Below are 20,473 nucleotides of genomic sequence, written 5' to 3'. Positions count from 1 at the left end.
AAAGTCCATCATACATGCCCTAGCGTTCAGTGTCTAGGGAAACATTTCAATCCAGCCCAGATAGCTGGGGATTACAATCTCTGGGAGTCCTACGATTTCGGCATACTGAGCACCCGAACGGCGGATGACGGCGCTCACATTTTGTGTGGCTGCACACTTGTCCAAACCATATTGACCTGTTATTTCAGCCGTTGAACTAGCCAAGAGCTGCAAAGCTATATTTCGCCTTTTCCAACTTGTCTTCAAATAGGGATCAATAAAGGGAGCTTGATTAATTTGGCTCTGCACACATTTAGACCTGTGGTCTGTGCAGTGCTCAATCTTCGAATGCGCGCGGCAAGTAACACAAGAGTTTTTTTCGGTAGAAGCGCATGAAATACTGGCGCGAATTGAAGAATGCTCGCCTACGCAGTGGGCAAGTTATAAACCCGCGGCAATACGCAACTGGCCGACCATGGGGCCAATCTACAAGTCGGCTGCAGCAATATACTGCATCTTGTCACTCCAAAAAAACTCATTTCAAGGGTTAGCGGGTCAAAAAAGAAATGGCCCCCAAACGCCCGTCATTGGTTCCGTCAGTCGAATTACGGGAGCAGTGACCAGTCAATTCCTCTCAGCCATTGATTGACTTCTAAGTCGGAATTGCTCCATCTGGTTGCCACCAAAGCCACCGTGCCACCATTGCCTTGCTACGACGCCGTCAACCCAACTTCAAGAACCGAGGCATTTTTACAAAGTGTACAAAGTACAGTATGGTTCCTGAGGGCTAGGCCATGCGGGATCCCGGCGTCGACCGCACGGGCATATGAACCAATGGCCGTCCCGTTTCATCCGGCAGACCCGGTCCCGAAACCGTTGCGTTGCAATAAACACTAGCGCGATCGGATTTCAATGTTTTGCAACTCTAGAGCTTCAGTCTCTATCGAAATTCCTCCCGCTGACTGACTTTGCTCTGGCTGCTCCGTCTTGGAGCTCGCGACAAAACGTGCCGCCACCATGGCAGAGGGCCCAGATGCAACTGCAAGCAGGCCAAGCCGGCGACAATGGACGTTGCCTCCGTGGTTGAACCACTTCAATATTCATGATGGCAAAATCGTCTTCCGCTGCTGGGTGGCAGCGTGGGTCGCTTCGTTGCTCATGCTCATCCAGCCATCTCTGACAAACCTTGGAGTGGCTGCTTTTTTCGCCCTCTTGATTCTTATAGCTGTACCGCCGGCGAGCATACTCTTGGTCTATGTCCTGGCCTCCTTTTCTCTGCTGCTGGGCATGTGCTTCGGCTGGCTATGGGGTCTCTTGACCATGAAGGCTGCTCTCGCTGCGCGTCCGGACTCCGAGACGCAGCAATCCTTGCTCGCGCTTCAACAAGCAGCCGTCGCGCAAGCTAATCAGACTGGTCAGCCCGTCTCGTGGGAAGCGCTGGTGCTGGTACACAATGGATTTATGCTCGATGCTCGCGTTACTGCTGTTTTTTACGTCATGTCCTGCGTCTTCATATACGCCTTGTGTCGGCTGCGCATGAAGAACATGAAGTTTGTCTTGCTGCAGTTATTCGGCATCATATCTATAGACATCTTCCTAATCTTTGGACCTTCGCTTCCCCAGTTTGAGGCGCAACTTGGCACGATTCTGGTCAAGCCAGCTGCCGTTGGAGTCGCCTTAGGCTCGGCATGCTGCTTGTTCTTCTTCCCGCAGTCGACTTCTTACGCCGTGCTGGAACAGATGGAGAAGCTGGTGCTGCTTCAGGAAATCGCTCTTCAGGCGACGAGACGGCGCCTTGGTGATCAAGACGTATCTCTGGGCGAGCTAATAGAGGCAAAGGCCAAAACGGTGGGCCTTTACAAGGCCATGCAGCCAGCGATTGCTTTCTTGCCGCTCGACTTTTCTCGTGGTCGATGGAATGCCGAGGATGTGAAGGGGTTGCAGACACCTGTCCGAGTGGCCATGATTGCGAGCCTGTCCATGATTGAGTTTCACATTTCTCGCATCAACGTGATCCAGAAGGAGGACAAGCTGGCAAAACACCACCAAGATGAAGACAAAAACAATCACAACGAAAACGGAATCGGTATGCACCAATTAAAGGAAAGCTCAGAGCTGCTGCATGCCCTCCAAAGTCCTGAGAACGGCGAGGTACAAGATCGAACGAGAGCGGCTCTCTTGGACACGACCGCAGACGTGCTACAAGCCTGCTCGCAGTCCATCAAGGTAGTTGCTAAATGCATCAACACGGTCAATAATCGCCGCTGGGTCGGCCAGCCTTCACAACAGTCGTTTGACGAGCTAGAACAAGAGCTCCGGACCAAGCTGGACGCTTTGCGTTCCTCACGAGACTCCTGCGTCACGAACACGACAGAAAAAATACTCAGTACTCATCAGGACCTATTTGATGCTAAAGGAGACCTCAAGCCTTCAATCGAGAGCGGATCGCGGCTGCTTCGCGGTATAGTCGTCGCCATGGTCATCGAGGAACGAGTGATTGGCATAGCGACTGCGATGGAAAAATTGATCGAGTATGTTCTTCACCTGATGACCACCCGGAAAACTCACCGCATCTGGATCCCTTCACGTATGCGCTACATGTTCAGATGGCTGCTGGACGGTAGGCTCTCTGTTCCCGTCTCTGGTACAACCACCGATGCTGCCGACGATCCAGATAACACCGCGGATCCGGTGCTGCTTCAGGACCAGGCAGAAGAGGCCCATAGGCGTCTTCGCATAAGCCGTGGCTACTACGTCAGACCTCGGAAAAAGTCAGCTGCAACGCGTGTCATCGCGGCTACATTCCGCTGGCTCTTTGATCCCGCTGGCATGTATGCTCTCCGCATGGTCGTCGTGACCGTTGCGACGGCCATACCTTCTGCCATCCCAAGCTCAGCTGGGTTCTTCTATCGCGAGAAGGGAATCTGGGGGGTTATTAGCGCCCAAACATGCTTATTGCCGTACATGGCCGACTTTACATTCTCCGTCGTCTCCCGCGGGCTGGGAACCGTCCTTGGCGGTGTCATGGCCATGGTAGCCTGGTACATCGGGTCTGGTTCTGGCATCGGAAACCCGTATGGCCTGGCTGCCATCTCTGCGCTGATGATTTTGATTCTTATCTGGTGGCGCATTTTCCTGCCCCCGGCTTTCGCTCAGGCGGCCATCATGACTGGGGCGACGTATGCCCTCATCGTTGGCTTCAGCTACGATCACTTCCACATTGAACAGTACGGCCTGCCGGGCGTGGGCTACGAAGCCTTCTGGAAGCGTCTGGTCACGGTTCTTTTGGGGTTTGTTGCCTCCTGCATCGTCCAACTGGTCCCCAAGCCCCCTTCTGCCCGGAGCCATGTGTGCAAAACGCTTTCCAACACCGTGGGCACCCTTGCGGATCACTACGCGCTTCTACTGTCCCACTGGGGCCTTGGACAGAAGAACAGCCCCCTGAGCGCGGTGGCGGAACAGATATCCATTGGCGTCGCCGAGACGCTGCTCTCGCTCAACGGCCCCATCACCCTACTCACATTGGAGCCGACGTTTGGTCACTTTGACCAGTATACGCTCAAGGAAACGCAGAAGCTGTGCCTCGCCATGAACCAGTCGCTCGAACGACTAATGGACGTATCCGGCTCTCTGCCCAAGGAGTACCAGGACCGGTTCAGCAATGTGGTCGGATTTGTCGACGACCACGTCATTGGCGATGTCATGGCCGTGTTGGGGGTGGTGCGGCTCTCGCTCAAGTCGGGCGCTCCCTTGCCAGAGAGGTTGCCTGCTCCTCTCATTCGCAACTTTTACGCTTGGTGGCATGACAAGCACCGCACTGCAATATTGAACACGACGCTGGTACGGGACGAGAACTACCGTCGCTACTGTGTCGCCATATCTTCGTATCTGAGGTTTTTGTCGGCGGTTGATGACTTGGTGCTGGTTATCAAGGGGGCGGTGGGGGAGTGCCACGTCGTGAGGCAATGGGAAAACGTATAGTGCGTGATGTAGATGGAGGTGTGTAAATTGACTGGGTTAGTATGGAAAATTTCCGAAGGACCTTTTATTCCTACCGTCGGTTTTCTGAAACTGGGGGTTCTGTCTCTGATCAGCCTTGGACAATGTTTGAGGGTCATGGAAGGCAGTAGTATGCTGAAAATACACACTTTGACACTGCCGGCTGAACTATGACTCAGTTCTACAGAAACATGGCTCTCCTTGTGAAACGAAGCCTCTAACTTGTTGCAGAACTGAACTTGTCGGGGAAAGATGGGCATGTTCAAGACAAGTGCTGTTGTGTGAGAAACAGCCATAGGATGAATGCGTATGGAGGAGCACTTTATGAAGACTGTAGACTGAGGGTTGCATTCGGCGTAGTCGCAAGCCTTGAAGGCTTAATAGAATACAGGTAAAGAATAGGTTTGTTCAATTCATAAAGCAAAATAAATCACGCTCAAAATTTATTCTATACAACCATTTACAATTCATCATACGACCTCATTAACAAACAGACCAGCCATGCCCTGACCGGTACCAATACACATGGAGGTGAGGAGAATCTTCTTCTTTTGGCGTCTCAATTCACTCAGTCCAGTCACGACTTGCCTGGCACCAGTCGTGCCCAGAGGGTGGCCGAGAGCGATAGCACCACCACGAGGGTTCATCTTTGTCCAGTCAACTGACAGCTTGTCACGGCAGTAGACGGCCATGGTGGCAAAGGCCTCGTTAATCTCGACTACATCAATATCGGCGAGAGCAATGTTGTGAATAGCAAGCAGCTTGGGAATCGCAATGCTTGGTCCGATTCCCATGATGCGCGGCGCAAGACCGGCAACGGTAGAACCGACGTACTTGGCCAGGATGGGCTGGCCGAGCTTAACAGCAGTTGATCGCTTCATCAGGATCACGGCAGAAGCCCCGTCGGTGACCTGGCTGGCGTTGCCACCGGTGGTCAGAGGTCCCCACTGAGGGAAAGCAGCTCGAACCTTTCCGAGGCCTTCTGCGGTGGTACCTGGCCGGATACCCTCGTCCTTGGTCAGGGTCACCTCCTTCACCTCGCCGTCGGGACCTTTGACCTTGGTTGAAATGGGAACAATCTCGTCGTCGAACCAGCCAGCCTTCTGGGCCTTCTCGGCTCGCTGGAAACTCTCGGCGGAGTACTTGTCCAGCTCCTCTCTGGAGATGTTGAAGTCGCGACCGACATTCTCGCTGGTCCAGCCCATGGGCTGCATGCAGTCGGCTGCATCCTGGCTTTTCTTGAGAATGGCCTCGTCGAATGGCTGCTCAAGACGGTCGCCTGGGGCAGACATGAGCTCAGCACCACCGGCAATACCAATCTCAATCGAGTTGCACGAGATGGAGTGTGCAATATCGGCAATTGATTTCAATCCAGAAGAGCAGAATCGGCTGACAGTGCTGGCGCCGGCGGTATTGGGGAAGCCAGCGGCAAGAGCTGCTGCGCGAAGCTTGTAGGCGGCTTTACCATCGGAGACCTGATTTTCGGCAAATTTGAGTTTCTTTCTTGCACAAATCATTCAGAGGCAACACAACGTACATTGCCGAAGCAGATGTCTTCAACGAGAGCAGGGTCAAGGTTGCTGCGCTCGCGAACTTGCTTCAGAAGAGCGTATATCATGTACTCCAGGCTTGTATCCTTGAAGCCACCCTTGCGTGCCTTGGTGAGCGGTGTTCGAACCGCGAGGGTGATGACAATATCATCGGGATTCTTGGACTGGCTGTGCAAGTATGTCAGAGAGACTGCAGTACGGAGTACAGATGTGCGCTGGCATCATGCTTACATCTGATTGATGGCCGACCCCGGGGCCAGGTGCTTGATGATGGAACCAATGCGCTCGACAGCCATTGCGTTGAATACGAACAGTGCCTCAACTCAGACGAAGGATACAAGTAAAGCGGTGGCCAGGCAATGTCCAAACTTGATGAAGGAACTTGAGGTGCGAGAAGCGTCAAAGGTGGCCGAAGGCCCGTTTATGTGGAAAGTTAACCGTACAGGGCCGAGGGAGCTCGATTGTGGGGATGAGCCGAGGCAATGTACCGACAGGCCAGTGACAGCTACAAAAATGCTTACCTAACAGCCCGCCACTATCTGCTGGTCATTGCTTCCGGTGGAGGTTTGGACCATTATCCGGATCATTATCCGGGGAAGGAGGGAATGGGCGGAGTACTATTTCCAACCACTTGAATCAGGCATCGGAATGAAGACACTTAAGTAAGCAATCTGGCACAGAAGAGATCAATTTCACTCAATTACACCTCGAGTACGGAGTACACTCATGTCCAACCGCCCAAGACCTTTCAAGACGAATCCAACAACATGCACTGCTACTTGTTTTTCCGCGCCGAGTCAAGTGCTGCGCAGAATGGTCAAGGCGGAAATCCGGACAAAAGTGTCGTGCATTTTCACATCTTTGCAAGCTGGCGGAATACATACACATGGGCCCTGCATCATTACACCACGTGCGATGGCAAACTTTGTTCCATCTGCATCATGGCCGCACGAGGCAAGCAATTTTCAGCAACAAATAAACAGACGCGGGTTTCGCTGGGGAAAAGGGTGTGATCTTCGAGCTCACGTCAAGGATAGATCATCAATCCAGGTCCATCGAAGGAAATACACGCTGCATCGTTTGCAAACTATCGTGTTGTGAGACGTTTGCTCGCTTCTCCTCCACAAAGGCCACAGCATCGGTGATACCCAACCAACCAACATCCAGATGTCCAGAGAGGGTTGCATCTTGGTGAAGAATTGCCCGCCAACATCTGCACCGTGACCAGACGGTCCAGGTTCCCGAGCTGCCCGAAATAGCGTTGCCTCACCGGGTTTGGCGTCAGCATGTCCCCTGATCTTTGGCTCGGGCCAGCCAACCAGACCACATTTTAGCCCTTCCTCACCAGAAGCAATATGGGCACAAACCGTCTTTGTTTTGCAGCCACCGGCCTCGCTATCCACGGCTACCTCTGCGGCCTCGTGCGGCTTGGTGCGCCCAGAGTACCTGTTGATAGGGGCGGTTGCATGCGCCAAGCCGCCGGCGGTGGGCTCGGTGGACCAGGCTCAGATCTCGAAGCTCGTATCATGGCAAAGACGTTGCCCCTTGTCCAATATTTGTTTGATCCTCAGCCGCTGGTCGCCTGCGTAGCGCCAACTTTGCATCGGAGGCAGGGCAGTAGGCTCAACGCTTTGGTGTCAATACGTCGCCAAAACTGTAGCTAGAAATTGGCCGCATTGCGCGCGCTCTCCTTTCTCGTCACCACCATCATTCATTTTGGTGACCGAGAATTTGCGCCGGCCCTCTGTCGTTTCCAGCTTGATTTCCGCAAGTTGCTTCTTGTTTGTTCCTCGTTCTTTTCATTTGGGTTCCGTAGAAGGCGCTGTCATTTCAGCGCAACACACTTGATTTGATCTGCCTTGCGCTTGAAAGAAACGCCGAGAATAACTGCGACAACAGGGCTGACGACAGACACGCTTGCGCGCCGAATTCCAACGCGATTCCAGGGCCCATTCATTCATTCTCCCATTTTGGTATTCGTTTCGTCTTCATTCGTCGACGCTTGACTCCGAGCTGGTCCCGATTCGCATCACATCCACAATGAGGACTTCGTCGTGGCTGGCACAAATTATCCCCTTGGTCGAGATCTGCTCCGCGGCCTCATCCAAGCGTGGGCTCGTCTTCACGCCCAATGCCGAGCATGCTGGGGATAACAAGCTCTGGGTGCAGTCAGGTAGCGATCTGACATGGTACTACAACTACCAGAGCTCGCCATCACCAGCCTATTCCAGCCTATCCCAGGATCAATTCGAGTTTATTCCCATGATGTGGGGCATCGGCTCCGATCCCAACGACACCAAGTTCCTGACAGACGTGAAGAAGCTCATTGATGACGGCACCAAGATAAAGCACGTCTTGGGGTTCAATGAACCGGACACAAGCTCTGCATATGGAGGCAGCAACATCAAACCCGCAGATGCGGCCCTCGCATGGGTCGCCAACTTTGAACCTCTTGGCAAGATGGGAGTGAAGCTTGGCCTGCCGGCATGCACTGGAGGATGGGACAGCCTGCCTTGGCTCAAGCAGTTCTTGGGCAATTGCTCCGAGTTGGTTAGCACCGGAAAGGACAAGAAGAACTGCACCTGGGATTTCCTGCCGGTACACTGGTACGATAACTTTGCTGGCTTGGCATCGCACATTGGCGAACGTGAGGCAACGTAAGTTTATGATTTCAGTCATTTTGATATTGACCATGTCGTCGCAAGAAGAAGTTTGGCTGACCTCGGCGTAAAGTTGGCCGAATAAATCGATCTGGATAACAGAATACGCGTTCGCCCACCAGGATCTCAAGCCAACCCAAGAGTTCTACAACCAGACTATTGACTACTTCGACAAGCTCGACAGCATCGGTCGCTACTCTTACTTTGGTGCATTCCGCTCCACCAACTCTAATGTTGGCGCCAATGCGGCATTCCTCGATAAGAGCGGCAAGCTGACAGACATTGGATCCTGGTATCTTGGCTTTGCAGCCACTGGTGTTACTCCGGAGAGCTCCAAGGCTGCATTGCTGGAACCTACCGTGGGGTCTCTTATTCTTGGCGTCATTGCCGGCATTTTGGTTGGTTCTCTATAATTGAGCGAGAATGGTTTGGTATCATCGATGCAAGCAAGTTGTGTGACTTGGAGTATTCAGGAGTTTACATAATTCGTAATGAATTTTTGGCATGACTGGGTAAAGATGGGATGCATGGGCGGGTCCTGTTGGAATGTTGTATTATGTTGTTGTTGTACATATACATATATAGACGTTGCTACATTGTGGGTACGTGTAGATATTTGTCCCTTTTCTTTTCTTTTCTCTTCTTTTTCTCTCTCCTAATCTGGTTATATTATAAGGAAACTGCATATCCGTGGGAGAAATTTGGCGTCCTAGAAACGCAGCGGACAAGAGCCAGGCATAACTGCGTTATGGATATCCCTTCTCATCAAGGTAGCTCAGGATCCCAAGAAATGTACCCACCATGCGCAATTCGCAACCATGCCAAGTCATACTAGGGTTCATACAATGCGCATGTTCCAAACCATGGTACACAGCACTGCCTGACAAAATTGTCTCGCCACACCCGAGCAAAGTCGGCCTCGCGTCAACCACGTTGAAGCTGCCCACGTGGCATGTCGTATCGATCTTATCATACATATCGGCATCGGAAGTCTTGGCTGCTTCCGGCGGGCTTTTTGAACCCATGGCGGGCCAACCTGTTTGCCTCCACGATCGCACCACGATTGCACCACGCCGGAGTGGCATCGGACTTGCCGGCTGCGCCACCGGGGGAGGCACAGTCTCTGCCGTTCGGGGCGGGGCACTCGGTGTTGGCGGGGCCACGTGACTCGGTGCCCCGGTGCTCAGCAACACCCAGCAGCATGCCAAGACACGGCGTGCTTGGCATCGAAGGAGAAGAGAGACCTTTGGAAGCCGCAGCGCACCAGGACGAGAATAGCGTCAATAATGCCAAGAGGAAAGACTGTCGTTGTCTGTAAGATTCTTCATGCACCTGCTGTATTGGGCCTGTAAGCAAAGAAGAAAATCGGACAAACAAGCAACGTTTAAAACCGACTTGTCATATCATAGACTGCTCCGTTCTGCCGTAATCAGCCGTCGCGGAGACAAGGGCCATCAATCAACAAACGGTCTGGTTGCGGACTGTGTCAGGCACGGCAAAGCAACGGCCATGCTGAAGTGAGCCAAGCCCCATGCTGCAGGGGACCCCAGTGTCTCGCAAACACTGATAGGCGTGAAACCATGCACTACGGGCGCTGGAGCTGGGGACCGCACCAAGATAAGCTTAACTAACAAACATGCCCACCAATGGCCAACCAGACGCCGCAGAGCCTGGTGACACCAGCCAACCACCTTCTCCTTCACCTCTCGACCTCTTCCCAACTTTCTGGCTTGCAAGGTCCGCCGCCACAATAGGACGACGGCTGCCATTGCATTCTGCGCTTCTTGGCAGTGCCATGCTCCTTCAACGACTGGTCGACGCGCGTCGCCAAGAGAGGTTTATCCTCTTGGCACGAAAACGCGATGCTCATGGGAGACGGGGATGAAGGAGAAGCAGGCAATGCGCAAGGTGAGATGCCCTCGATCTCCAGGAAACACTTGACGGTAGTCCTCCGTCAATTGACCATCTTGCATCGGTGTGAGCTGCAGGCGGGATGGGTCAAGCTGTTCCTGTCGAGCCCCGACACGTTTTCCCCATGGCAGGAGCTGTCAGGCGGTCTTGGTGGGCAGCGCCTCCCGGAATAGATTGGGTTCATTCTGGAGCAATAATGTCTCGACTGGTCTTGAAAGGTTGGGCTGGCGCTACCAAATGCTGGCAACAACTCTGTTTCAGTGACTTGCTCCTTCCCCTGCTAGTTTACTAGTAGACTTTAGTGGCAGGCTAGGAAAAGTTCCTCGCACGTGTCTGGTCTGGTTCATTTCCATTCTTCTCCTCCATCCCCGGACAACTTCATTCGATCCCTGGTGACAAGACTCTTCACGATTTGTCACCTTGTTATTGTCCGGAGCACTTCCAACCGGCCTTTGCCCCAATGTCTTGGCACTGCAAACTGCGCAGGTTTCCCGCAATGTCTCAACGTGGAATGCCCCGCAGCCTCACCGCGTATCGATGCCATCCCGGATTCGCCCACCCCGTTTTGACGTCACGCCACCATCCACACAATCCCTATCGACTCCGTTACTAACAAAGTTAACGTGGGGACGGAAGCTAATCTTGCTGTGACTCGTTGGCTGGCTTTGGACACAGAGAATCGCCAAGTAGACTAGATGTATGGTACGAGCAGCTTGGCTGACCCACGGCTGTCCCAGCTCTCTTGGCATTTTCTTGAGGCTGCTTGGGTATTCAAATCGAGAATGTACAGAGAAGCGAGTGCCCGCAGAAGAATTCCGGGACGAAGAAGTACTTATATGACCACTTCCCCCCGCTTTCAAACCTTGTGATCATGTTGATATCTGATAATCGCAAAAGTCTTTGGTCTCCAAGGCCAATACTGAAGATCGGTACAAGACTCAATTGTATATATCCATTCAGCTCAACTTGCAAGTGGAATGGGACCTTGAGCTCTTGCAAGGCCCCAACACCAGAACCAGCAACAACAACAAACTTCTCCAGAGGGGCGCGATCATTCGTTAGCCCTATACACCCGAGCGTCGTTTTGGCGATCTCAACGCCTCCCTCCACGTCTATGAAGCATATTTTGCCATCGGCTTATTTGTGCCCTTCATCCGAGCAGCGTGACGGTCAATCCGTCTCACACTGGCCGTCTTCTGACAATGGCTGAATTCCCAAAGCACCCGTTCCTCCTTACCGTGGAGGAGACGGCACAGGCTCTTAATACCGACATTGATAAAGGTCTGACCACAGCCCAGGTTACTGAGCTGCAACAGAAATACCCCAAAAATGAGTTGGACATTGGTGATACCATCCCATGGTACAGCATTCTCACCAAACAAATTTTAAATGCCATGATCATCGTTCTGGCATTTGCCATGGCGCTTAGCTTTGGCATCAAAGACTATATCGAAGGGGGCGTCCTTGCCTTTGTTATTTGTCTCAATGTTACTATTGGCTTTTGGCAAGAGTACCGCGCTGAAAAGCGAATGGATGCCCTTCGTGCTTTGTCTTCGCCTAGCGCCATGGTTCTTCGAGATGGTAAAACACAAGTAATTTCCAAGTAAGTCGGTGCTTACATGCCAAACACACTTTTTGAGGTACGCATACTAAACTTATCTATAGTCCCGACGTCGTTCCGGGAGACATTATCTTGCTCAAGATGGGCGACACAGTACCCGCGGATATGCGAATGTTTGAAGCCATGAACCTCGCATGTGAAGAGGGCCAGCTTACCGGCGAATCCATCCCGGTCGAAAAGATTACCGAAAATAGCATCCTCGCTCCTGGCACTGAGAAGGCTGCCACTTCTGAGGCCGAAGTGGGTATCGGCGACCGCGTTAACATGACTTACGCTACAACCGTTGTCCGAAAGGGCAGAGGTCGAGGTATCGTCACCGCCATTGGCATGACTACCGAAGTGGGTAAGATTGCGGCCTCTACCGCCAAAAAGCGGCGAAAGGCTGGCCGATCTATGAACTGGCGTAAGTACGGGAAGAGACAGCCACTTGTTGGCTTAGCCAAGCGAACATACGATCTCATCGGCAAGTTCTTGGGTTTGACTGAAGGCACTCCATTACAGCGAAAGTTGTCCGCCCTAGCTTATGTGCTTTTTGGTTGTGCAATTATTCTTGCCATGGTTGTCTTTGGAGTCAACCACTTCAATTTGCGAAATGAAGTCATCATTTATGCCACATCCCTCGGCATCGCCATTATTCCCGAGTCTCTCGTGGCGTAAGTTTCGACTCACCCAATATCGACATTCAAAATTTCTGACCGCATCAACAGTGTCTTGACAATTACCATGGTGGTCGCTGTAACCGTCATGCGAAAAGCCAACGTAGTTGTCCGAGATCTCTCTGCGCTCGAAGCTCTTGGTGGAGTTACCAACATTTGCTCAGACAAGACTGGTACACTGACTGAAGGAGCCATGATTGTTCGCAAGGCATGGATTCCGTCCTCGCACAACTATACCGTCCGCGAATCGCAGAATCCTAGCGACCCGACCAAGGGCCGCGTTACATATTCTCAGAGCAAGGACGAACCTGCTGTTGAAAAAGAGGAGCCCAAGCGCGACTACGACAGAGAGCGCAGTGCTGCTGTTCTCAAGTTCGATGTCCCTGACGAGAAGCTGAACCCCAAGCCTGCCAAGCAAGCTCCCGAAGCAGAGCCCGAAACTACAATGACGGATGAGCTTCAAGCATTCCTACTGTCTGCTGCTCTCTGCAACCTTGCCACTGTCCGGTATGATGACGAGGAAGAAAAATGGCAGACTACTGGCGAGCCAACCGAAATTGCGCTTCAAGTCTTTGCTCATCGCTTCAATAAGGGCAAGAAGAGCCTTGAAACAAAAGGCTGGAAACAACTTGCCGAATTTCCATTTGACAGCTCCATCAAACGTATGTCTGTGATCTACGATGCACCTGCTGGCGAAGCCGGCTCCATCATTGAAACCGAGCAGAGCATGGTTTTCACCAAGGGCGCCGTGGAGAGAATTCTAGATTTATGTTCGTACATTGGTACTGGTGCCGAGCAGCAGCCAATCTCCGACCAACTCAAAGAGGATGTTCTCAACCAGATGAATGTTCTGGCTTCCCAGGGTCAGCGAGTCCTTGCCATTGCCTACCGCCCATGGGGTGGTCGATTTACGGCAAAGCAGTCGTCATCCGCCGCAGAAGATGAGAAGCTTCGCGGCGATGTTGAAAAGGATCTTGTTTTACTTGGGCTTGCTGGCATTTATGATCCTCCTCGCCGTGAGACAAAACCGTCCATTGGAGAGTGCTCTCAAGCCGGTATCAAGGTTCACATGCTTACCGGTGATCACCCCGAAACTGCAAAGGCTATCGCCAAGGAAGTCGGTATCATTCCCAAGAACCTTGGTGTCCTGCCCGAAAAGGTTGCCCAGTCCATTGTTCAGAAAGCCACCGATTTTGACAAGATGACGGATGAGCAAATCGACGCCCTCGAGGAGCTTCCCCTCGTCATTGCCCGCTGTGCTCCCGACACTAAGACTCGCATGATTGAAGCACTTCGACGACGTGGAGCATTTATGGCCATGACGGGTGACGGTGTCAACGACGCTCCATCCCTTTCTCGTGCTGATGTCGGTATCGCCATGGGCTCTGGTTCTGATGTAGCAAAGTCAGCTTCCAAGATTGTCCTGACTGACGACAAGTTCAATTCTATTGTTGCCGCCATCCGTGAAGGCCGCCGAATGTTTGACAATATTCAAAAGTTTGTCTTGCATCTTCTCACCTCCAACGTGGGCGAGGTCATTCTTTTGATCGCCGGTCTCGGTTTTGTCGACCACACAGGCTTCTCAGTCTTCCCAGTATCACCATTGCAAATCATTTGGATCAACATGGTTACGTCTTCATTCCCTGCCTTTGGTCTAGGCCGAGAGGCTGCTGCCGTCGATGTCATGCGCAAACCACCACAGGACAAACGACGGGGTGTTTTCACGAACCAGATCATCGTCGATATGATCGTGTACGGAGTCATCATGGGCGCTTGCACAATGTGCACTTTCTGCATCATTATCTACGGCGCTAATAACGGCGACCTGGGCGAAAATTGCAACACTGAATACACTGATGTTTGCGATGCCGTCTTCAGGGCTCGCGCGGCCACCTTTGCCGAACTAACGTGGCTCATCCTCATCTCAGCCTGGGAGTTTAAGAGTCTGCGACGATCCATGTTCCACCTCAATCCCGACGACGACAGTCGATTCCCCGTCTTCAAGGACTTGTACAGCAACAGGTTTCTCTTCTGGTCTGTTATTCTGGGTGGTTTGTCAGTGTTTCCCGTCGTGTACATCCCCTTCCTCAACACCAAGTTCTTCAAACACAAGGGCATCTCGTGGGAATGGGCTTTGTCCGTTGGCTTCACCATCACCTTTGTTGCCGGAATCGAGGCATGGAAATTTATCAAGCGGCGTTTCCACCTGCTCGAGGATCGCCCAGTTCAACGCGGCGCATGGGGTCAGGGAGGCCCGGATGACCAAGGACCCAAGTTCCGCAAGACCTTGTCCGTGTCCAGCTTCAAGACTTGGGCTTCATTCTCACGAAAGGATACTGGCGATTCCGTGTCTCGATACAGCTCTTCGCGCGGTAACCAGGGTATTGTTCAGGGGACTGAACATGTGTAAAGTTAATTGCCACGAATATGCTGGAAAAGAGAAGGAAGTTTTTAATACATGAGGTGTTAATCTGTGTCGACATAATAAAGAGAAGGGAATCATATATTTTTACACATTGCATGTAGCTGAAGAAATTTTGTTAATAAGGCTTCTAAAGACGCTTGTCGGCCCCTGACCGCTGACCCCTGGCCACGCATGAGCAGTAGAACATTTGGTAGTGTACAGCAGTTAGCAACAAATGAAATTGATAAAAAAATGATATCGAATATACACACGTCAAAAGCATGTCAGTGTCGTCAAATCCTACGCTAGAGCTTTGAGTTGGGTATGAAAGGGAATACATGGACCTTGTGGAAGGGAGGCTAGGTTGTTGACGAGGTTGGCATGGCTGCATTTATAGCAAGTTACGTCTTTTCATGTTGATATTTCATCGAACCTGGTGGGAGATTGTGTAGAGTCAAGTTGCCCGCCCTCTCAACAGATGAATGGGATGGGATGGACGGAGGGTGGCACAGACAACAGACACGTAGGGGGGGCAGGAGTCGCAAAGTGGAAAAGCACGAAATAGACAGTCTATGAATGCAATTCTTCCTTTTTATTCTGGCCCAAGTAAGACGTCTGTCCTGTTGTTGACTTTATTCCCATCATCATCACCAAACTCCGGGTCCCGTGTTAATTCATGTCCGCATCCGCTGGCTCATGCCATGTAGCCTAGCCCAACACCCAATCGCTCATTTCACAACTACTACTCTACACCAGTTGCGCAGGGGCAACCAAAATCAGGTCTTCTTTTTTCTTTTTCAAGTGGCTGGTGGTTATCCAGTCTTGTTTCCGGCCATGCAATGCGTGTGTGCGTTGCCTCGCCACCCCGCCCCCTTCTTCCCTAGGCATCAGCCAGATTGTAAATCTTCTGGACGTCATTCAGGACGGCCTGGAAATCAATCTTGAGGTCCTTGAGCAGGCCGTCGTGGAAGCCAAAGACCCAGCCGTGGACAATGGGGAACTGGTTCTTGGCGTAGCTCTGCTGGACGGCAGCCGTCTTGATAATGTTGCGGCACTGCTCCTCGACGTTGAGCTCGACGAGGCGGTTATAGCGCTGCTCCTGGTCGGCGACGGCGTCGAGCTCCTTCTCGTGCAGCCTGTAGACGTCGCGGATGTTGCGCAGCCAGGGGTTCAGCAGGCCCAGGTCCTTGGGGGTCATGGCGGCCTTGACGCCGCCGCAGCCGTAGTGGCCGCAGACGATGATGTGCTTGACGCCGAGGTGGCGCACGGCGTAGTTGATGACGCTCATGACGTTGAGGTCGGTGTTGCAGACGAGGTTGGCGATGTTGCGGTGGATAAAGGCCTCGCCGGGCTCGAGGCCGGTGATTTGCTCGGCGGGGATGCGGGAGTCGCTGCAGCCGATCCAGAGGTATTCGGGGGACTGGCCCTCGGCGAGCTTGGCGAAGTAGCCGGGGTCCCTTTCCGCCTTCTCGGCGGCCCAGGCGCGGTTGTGCTCGAAGAGGCGGTCGTGGGACTGGCGGAGATATTTGGAGACCTCCTCGGCCGAGGGGGGCGAGCCGTCGGGCGACATTCTGAGGGTGGTGAAGGAGTGTGAGGATGGCGATGGCGAGAGGTGGGAGGCGGAGGGAGTGAAGAAGGCGGATGACGAGGAGGAGGAGGAAGGGGGGGATAACAAGGAGGAGGTCCTCAACGCCAAGGCGTTTGATGGAGGGGCAGAGCTGCAGCAGGAGCTGGCGAACCGTGCGGCAACGGCGATGATGGGCCGGGAGACGGCGAGGGTTGGAGTTGTTGAGGATGGCTGTGTCGGGATGCGCGCGATGCTGCGGAGGGAGGACGCGAGCATGGGGCGGGCGCGGAGCATGAGGGCGGATGAAGTCGAATGGGGTCGATGTCGATGGATGAGGTGCGATGATGGCGAGTTACGGAGTAGTGAGGCGGAAGCGTGCAGCTGGGAGTTGGGGCAGAGACCCCGTCTTGTATCGGCGCTGGGGGTCGATTGGTTTGTTGAGCTGCGATAAGCTACTGACCAGACTTTATCCCCCAAGCTTCGATGCTCCGCATGGAGCAACTAATCGCTAGGATCAGGGAATGAATCGGATCGACCTGTCAAACTGTAACTCTAACTGTGGAGGGGCGTTGTGACCAACAGACTGAGCTTTTCGAGCCGGCGCGGGCCGGTTTCGGGAGGAATCGCGTACCATGAACGTTATTGCATCAGTCGAGTTAGTATGTCAGAGTGGTGCAGACGAAAGCATTGCACATTACCAGCAAGTGAAGGCATTAACGGTGTGTGTTACGGAGTACAGTGTCAATGTATTGTTCATTCCGCTTGGCGCGATATTGTAAGCCCTAACCCTAACCCTAACCCTTCGTCCAACATGCCCCAGATTTGAGGAGGCTGGCAGATGATGGTGCCTGGGAATGTCGGACACATGTGCAGGTTCTGGTATTGACTTGCCCTTATCTTCAAGAAACGCATAGTTGATCGTCTTCCCCATGCCAAGTTGGTGGAACAGTAACACATGCGAGTGGTCTATTCCATCATTGTGCGCATGCAGATGCTCTTGTCTCCTCCGTACAAAAAAGTACGACTGCAGCCGACGTCTTGACAGCATCAACATTCGTCGATATGCTTCAACCCAACTTGTCAAGCTACTCAGAATGAACCAGGCTCGTATTTTCGACCCTGGCACTATCCCTCTTGACCCAACCAACAACACATCATGTACATTGTATACATTGCATACCGTCCTCCCAACACGCCTTCCCAACACGCCTTCCTTGTCCATCTCGCATCGCGGCCCCTTGCCCAGACCCCCAAACCCTCTCGATCGGTACACTTGCATATCCCTTCAGAAACACGCCAACATCCTGTCTCGTCCCTTAAAAAAAAGCAAAGACATCATTCAAAAAATAAAAATAGTAAACACAAAAGGAGGGATAGGATGCTCCTCCTTTACCCACACGTCCCTGCGTTCTGATCGGCATTCATTCAAGACACCGCAATTTCAAGAGGAACAAACTAAAAAGAGACAGACTGCGGCTCAGGCAAGCGGCATGCAATCTACATAAAAGCATGTGGGACAGCTTGTGACAGGCGGTTGCATCGTTACACTGCATACGAGATTTATTTTCGTTATTGTTGACGCGAATTGTTTTTCCTCAGTCACCTAAGAAGTTGCTTTTGACAACACCAAGTGTTTTCCCTATCGCCAAACTGTGCCGCGCCAAACAGCACAGAATGCTCTCCAGCACCATCGCAACGCTCCTGGCCATTGCGGCGGCCGACGTCGCCCTTGGACAGTCATTTAGCAGATGCAACCCGCAGCTGCGCGACGGTACGCAGACGGATATTCCTCTTGTTATTCCCCCAGAGAAGCAGTGTCATGTTTGCTGACCACGACGTGGACAGGATGTCCCCCCAACTCTGCGTTCGGCAACCAGCGAGCATCGTGTGACCTTGTCCAAGGCACCTGTGGTGTATTCACGCCCAGTGCTGGCACAACAACCATCACACATGGAGTCAACGGCGCCGCGTTCAAGATTGAAGAGCAGACAGATGCTCCTACCATCGAGACGCCCAAGTACATTTTCTTTGGAAAGTTCGAAGTCGACATTCAGGCCGCTCCGGGGGCCGGCATCGTCACCAGCGCCGTTCTCCAGTCCGACGATCTCGACGAGGTATGTAGGCTCCCGAGCCCGTATTTTTTCCTATCGAATAAGAAAACAGATATTGATGCCGATTCGCCCAGATTGACTGGGAAATCATCGGAAGTGACAACGCCCGTGTCCAAACAAACTACTTCTCCAAGGGAAACACGTCCACCTACGACCGCGGCAAGTTCCACAACGTCAGCAATCCCACCGGCTCGGCACACAGATACACCATCGAGTGGACAAAGACACAGCTTGTGTGGTCCATCGATGGCGAGCCTGTCCGCACCCTCCTCGCCAAGGACTGCAAGGCAGGCACCTCGTCAGGCTTTCCCCAAACTCCAATGCAAATCAAGCTAGGCACATGGGTAGCCGGCAAACCAGGTTCTGCCCAGGGAACCATCGATTGGGCCGGCGGGTATGCTGATTGGAGCAAGAAGCCCTTCGTCGCCTACTACAAGAGCGTTACCATTACTGATTATGCCGGTGGCGACGGGCCCGGGAGGGCTGCAACGCAGTATGTGTACGGGGACAAGACTGGCACTTGGGAGAGTATTCGGGTTCAGTAGGCTTTCTGATTGGGAAACCGCTGTAGCTGGTGAATGGGTGCTCTAGCTGGAGGCGATGAGAGCCGTTGTTGTGAACTTGTGACCATAAGTGATGGGTGGGACATGTACATGTACATGATTCACGGTGCAGGGAGAGTCGTCAGAATGTGGATAATTACCCTTTCGTATATAGTATTAGTCCTCCAAGTAGCTGTATTGATACAGAAATTTTGTGTTTCCCTGCTGTCCCGTACAACTGTTTTCAAATAGAGGTGCTAGATAACTAACTTACTACTAGCCACACAAATACACACTCGTCTCTGCCCAACAGCCTTGGGAAATCACCCAAAGGTTACATATATACGTAGTTGTAAAGCTGTCCGGTGCATATCACACACTACAAGTGGACAAGGCCACATTTAATCATTGGCATCGCCGGCCCCAGTCGGCATGGCACAACGCATGAGAACAACCACGCCATAAGTAGAAGAAATTATTATTAACAGCTTAATATTATCATGATCCATGTACCTTCAATTCCCAGACTGACCTTGGCAGGACGATGCATTCCTTATTGCAATCTGCCAGTATCCCAAATTCCCGCTCTTAAATGATATTCCGCAACACCGTACCTCCAACGACCCCGTTATCCCAGACCTAGTATGAAAAAAATCCCCTCCGATTCCCACTCTTGCCATGACATGACATAAAGCTAGAATCATTCTGATGCCGGTAGCAGAAGAAGAAGAGAAAAATCCAAAACACAAAAATCCAAACACGTCGTGCAGGTAAGGCATATATGCCACCAAAACTTATCAAGATCCAAACAAACACAAAACTCATCCGCAAGGGTATATATCTGTTATATATATGCCTCTCAAACAGAGATCCCAGACTCAAGGTACAAGTCAAAAGTGCCATTGTCAAGTACGATACAACCAATTGTGAGACACTTGACTTTTCTTTGAGCCATGTCAGGCACACAAAGACTGTCATGTCAACCAAGTAATGACGCGGCCGGGGTACGAAGAACCAATCAATAAAAAATTCCGGTAGCACAGCAAAGCAAGCCTAATCCGATGGCATGACACACAATATATGCCGAGAGAGCTTTAAAATATTGTCGTAGGACAATAAGGCACCCAAACCCGCGCAGAACAGCAGGGAGAGCGTAAAAAGGTTGGTCGCCGACGAAACACAATGAGAGTTCAGAATGCTTCGGTCCCAACAGCCGCAGAAGCGCAGGTCGCGGTTTGGAGCCCAAGTAGATGGATTACAAGCCGGCGGATGTGGCTCGTTTGGTCTGGTCACACAACGAATGGGGGGCGGCCGGCAGGTGAACAGCCTCCAGGCACCTGGCCCGGCCAGTGTGACGCGATGCCATCCCCACATCCGCCTTGTAGCAGTGGGAGGTGTGTGAGTGACGTGGGGTTGTGATTGGCTGGACTGGCCAACAACAACGAACCGCTCACATCCTCAAACCACCTATGA

The 20,473-nt window shown here is 52.4% G+C and overlaps 6 protein-coding genes across 6 annotated transcripts; 4 read left to right on the top strand and 2 right to left on the bottom strand.

Annotated features, from left to right (window-relative positions):
• Positions 1–996: 996 nt before the first annotated feature.
• Positions 997–3,960, top strand: G6M90_00g010820 (uncharacterized protein; the record flags this gene model as incomplete). Its single annotated transcript, XM_014693952.1, has 1 exon — positions 997–3,960. One exon carries the CDS (start codon positions 997–999, stop codon positions 3,958–3,960), a length of 2,964 nt encoding a protein of 987 aa, XP_014549438.1.
• A 488-nt stretch (positions 3,961–4,448) lies between these two features.
• On the bottom strand, positions 4,449–5,824 carry POT1_0 (3-ketoacyl-CoA thiolase, peroxisomal; the record flags this gene model as incomplete). The annotated part of the gene is made up of 3 exons (XM_014693953.1): positions 4,449–5,453; positions 5,516–5,696; positions 5,760–5,824. The coding sequence occupies 3 exons, from the start codon at positions 5,822–5,824 to the stop codon at positions 4,449–4,451; spliced, it is 1,251 nt and encodes a 416-aa protein (XP_014549439.1).
• A 1,744-nt stretch (positions 5,825–7,568) lies between these two features.
• G6M90_00g010800 (uncharacterized protein) lies at positions 7,569–8,601 on the top strand (the record flags this gene model as incomplete). The annotated part of the gene is made up of 2 exons (XM_014693954.1): positions 7,569–8,185; positions 8,262–8,601. 2 exons carry the CDS (start codon positions 7,569–7,571, stop codon positions 8,599–8,601), a joined length of 957 nt encoding a protein of 318 aa, XP_014549440.1.
• A 2,700-nt stretch (positions 8,602–11,301) lies between these two features.
• cta3_1 (Calcium-transporting ATPase 3) lies at positions 11,302–14,786 on the top strand (the record flags this gene model as incomplete). Its single annotated transcript, XM_014693955.1, has 3 exons — positions 11,302–11,702; positions 11,765–12,373; positions 12,428–14,786. 3 exons carry the CDS (start codon positions 11,302–11,304, stop codon positions 14,784–14,786), a joined length of 3,369 nt encoding a protein of 1,122 aa, XP_014549441.1.
• Positions 14,787–15,660: 874 nt separating this feature from the next.
• CAH (Carbonic anhydrase) lies at positions 15,661–16,641 on the bottom strand (the record flags this gene model as incomplete). The annotated part of the gene is made up of 1 exon (XM_014693956.1): positions 15,661–16,641. The coding sequence occupies one exon, from the start codon at positions 16,639–16,641 to the stop codon at positions 15,661–15,663; it is 981 nt and encodes a 326-aa protein (XP_014549442.1).
• A 1,380-nt stretch (positions 16,642–18,021) lies between these two features.
• Positions 18,022–19,003, top strand: G6M90_00g010770 (uncharacterized protein; the record flags this gene model as incomplete). The annotated part of the gene is made up of 3 exons (XM_014693957.1): positions 18,022–18,118; positions 18,193–18,461; positions 18,533–19,003. The coding sequence occupies 3 exons, from the start codon at positions 18,022–18,024 to the stop codon at positions 19,001–19,003; spliced, it is 837 nt and encodes a 278-aa protein (XP_014549443.1).
• Between the last annotated feature and the right edge of the window lie 1,470 nt (positions 19,004–20,473).

This window comes from Metarhizium brunneum, chromosome 1 (genome assembly GCF_013426205.1).
Source record: "Metarhizium brunneum chromosome 1, complete sequence".
In the NCBI taxonomy this organism is placed as follows: Eukaryota; Fungi; Ascomycota; class Sordariomycetes; order Hypocreales; family Clavicipitaceae; genus Metarhizium; species Metarhizium brunneum.
Note: the sequence above shows the minus strand (reverse complement) of the source record. Positions and strands in the feature narration are given on the sequence as shown.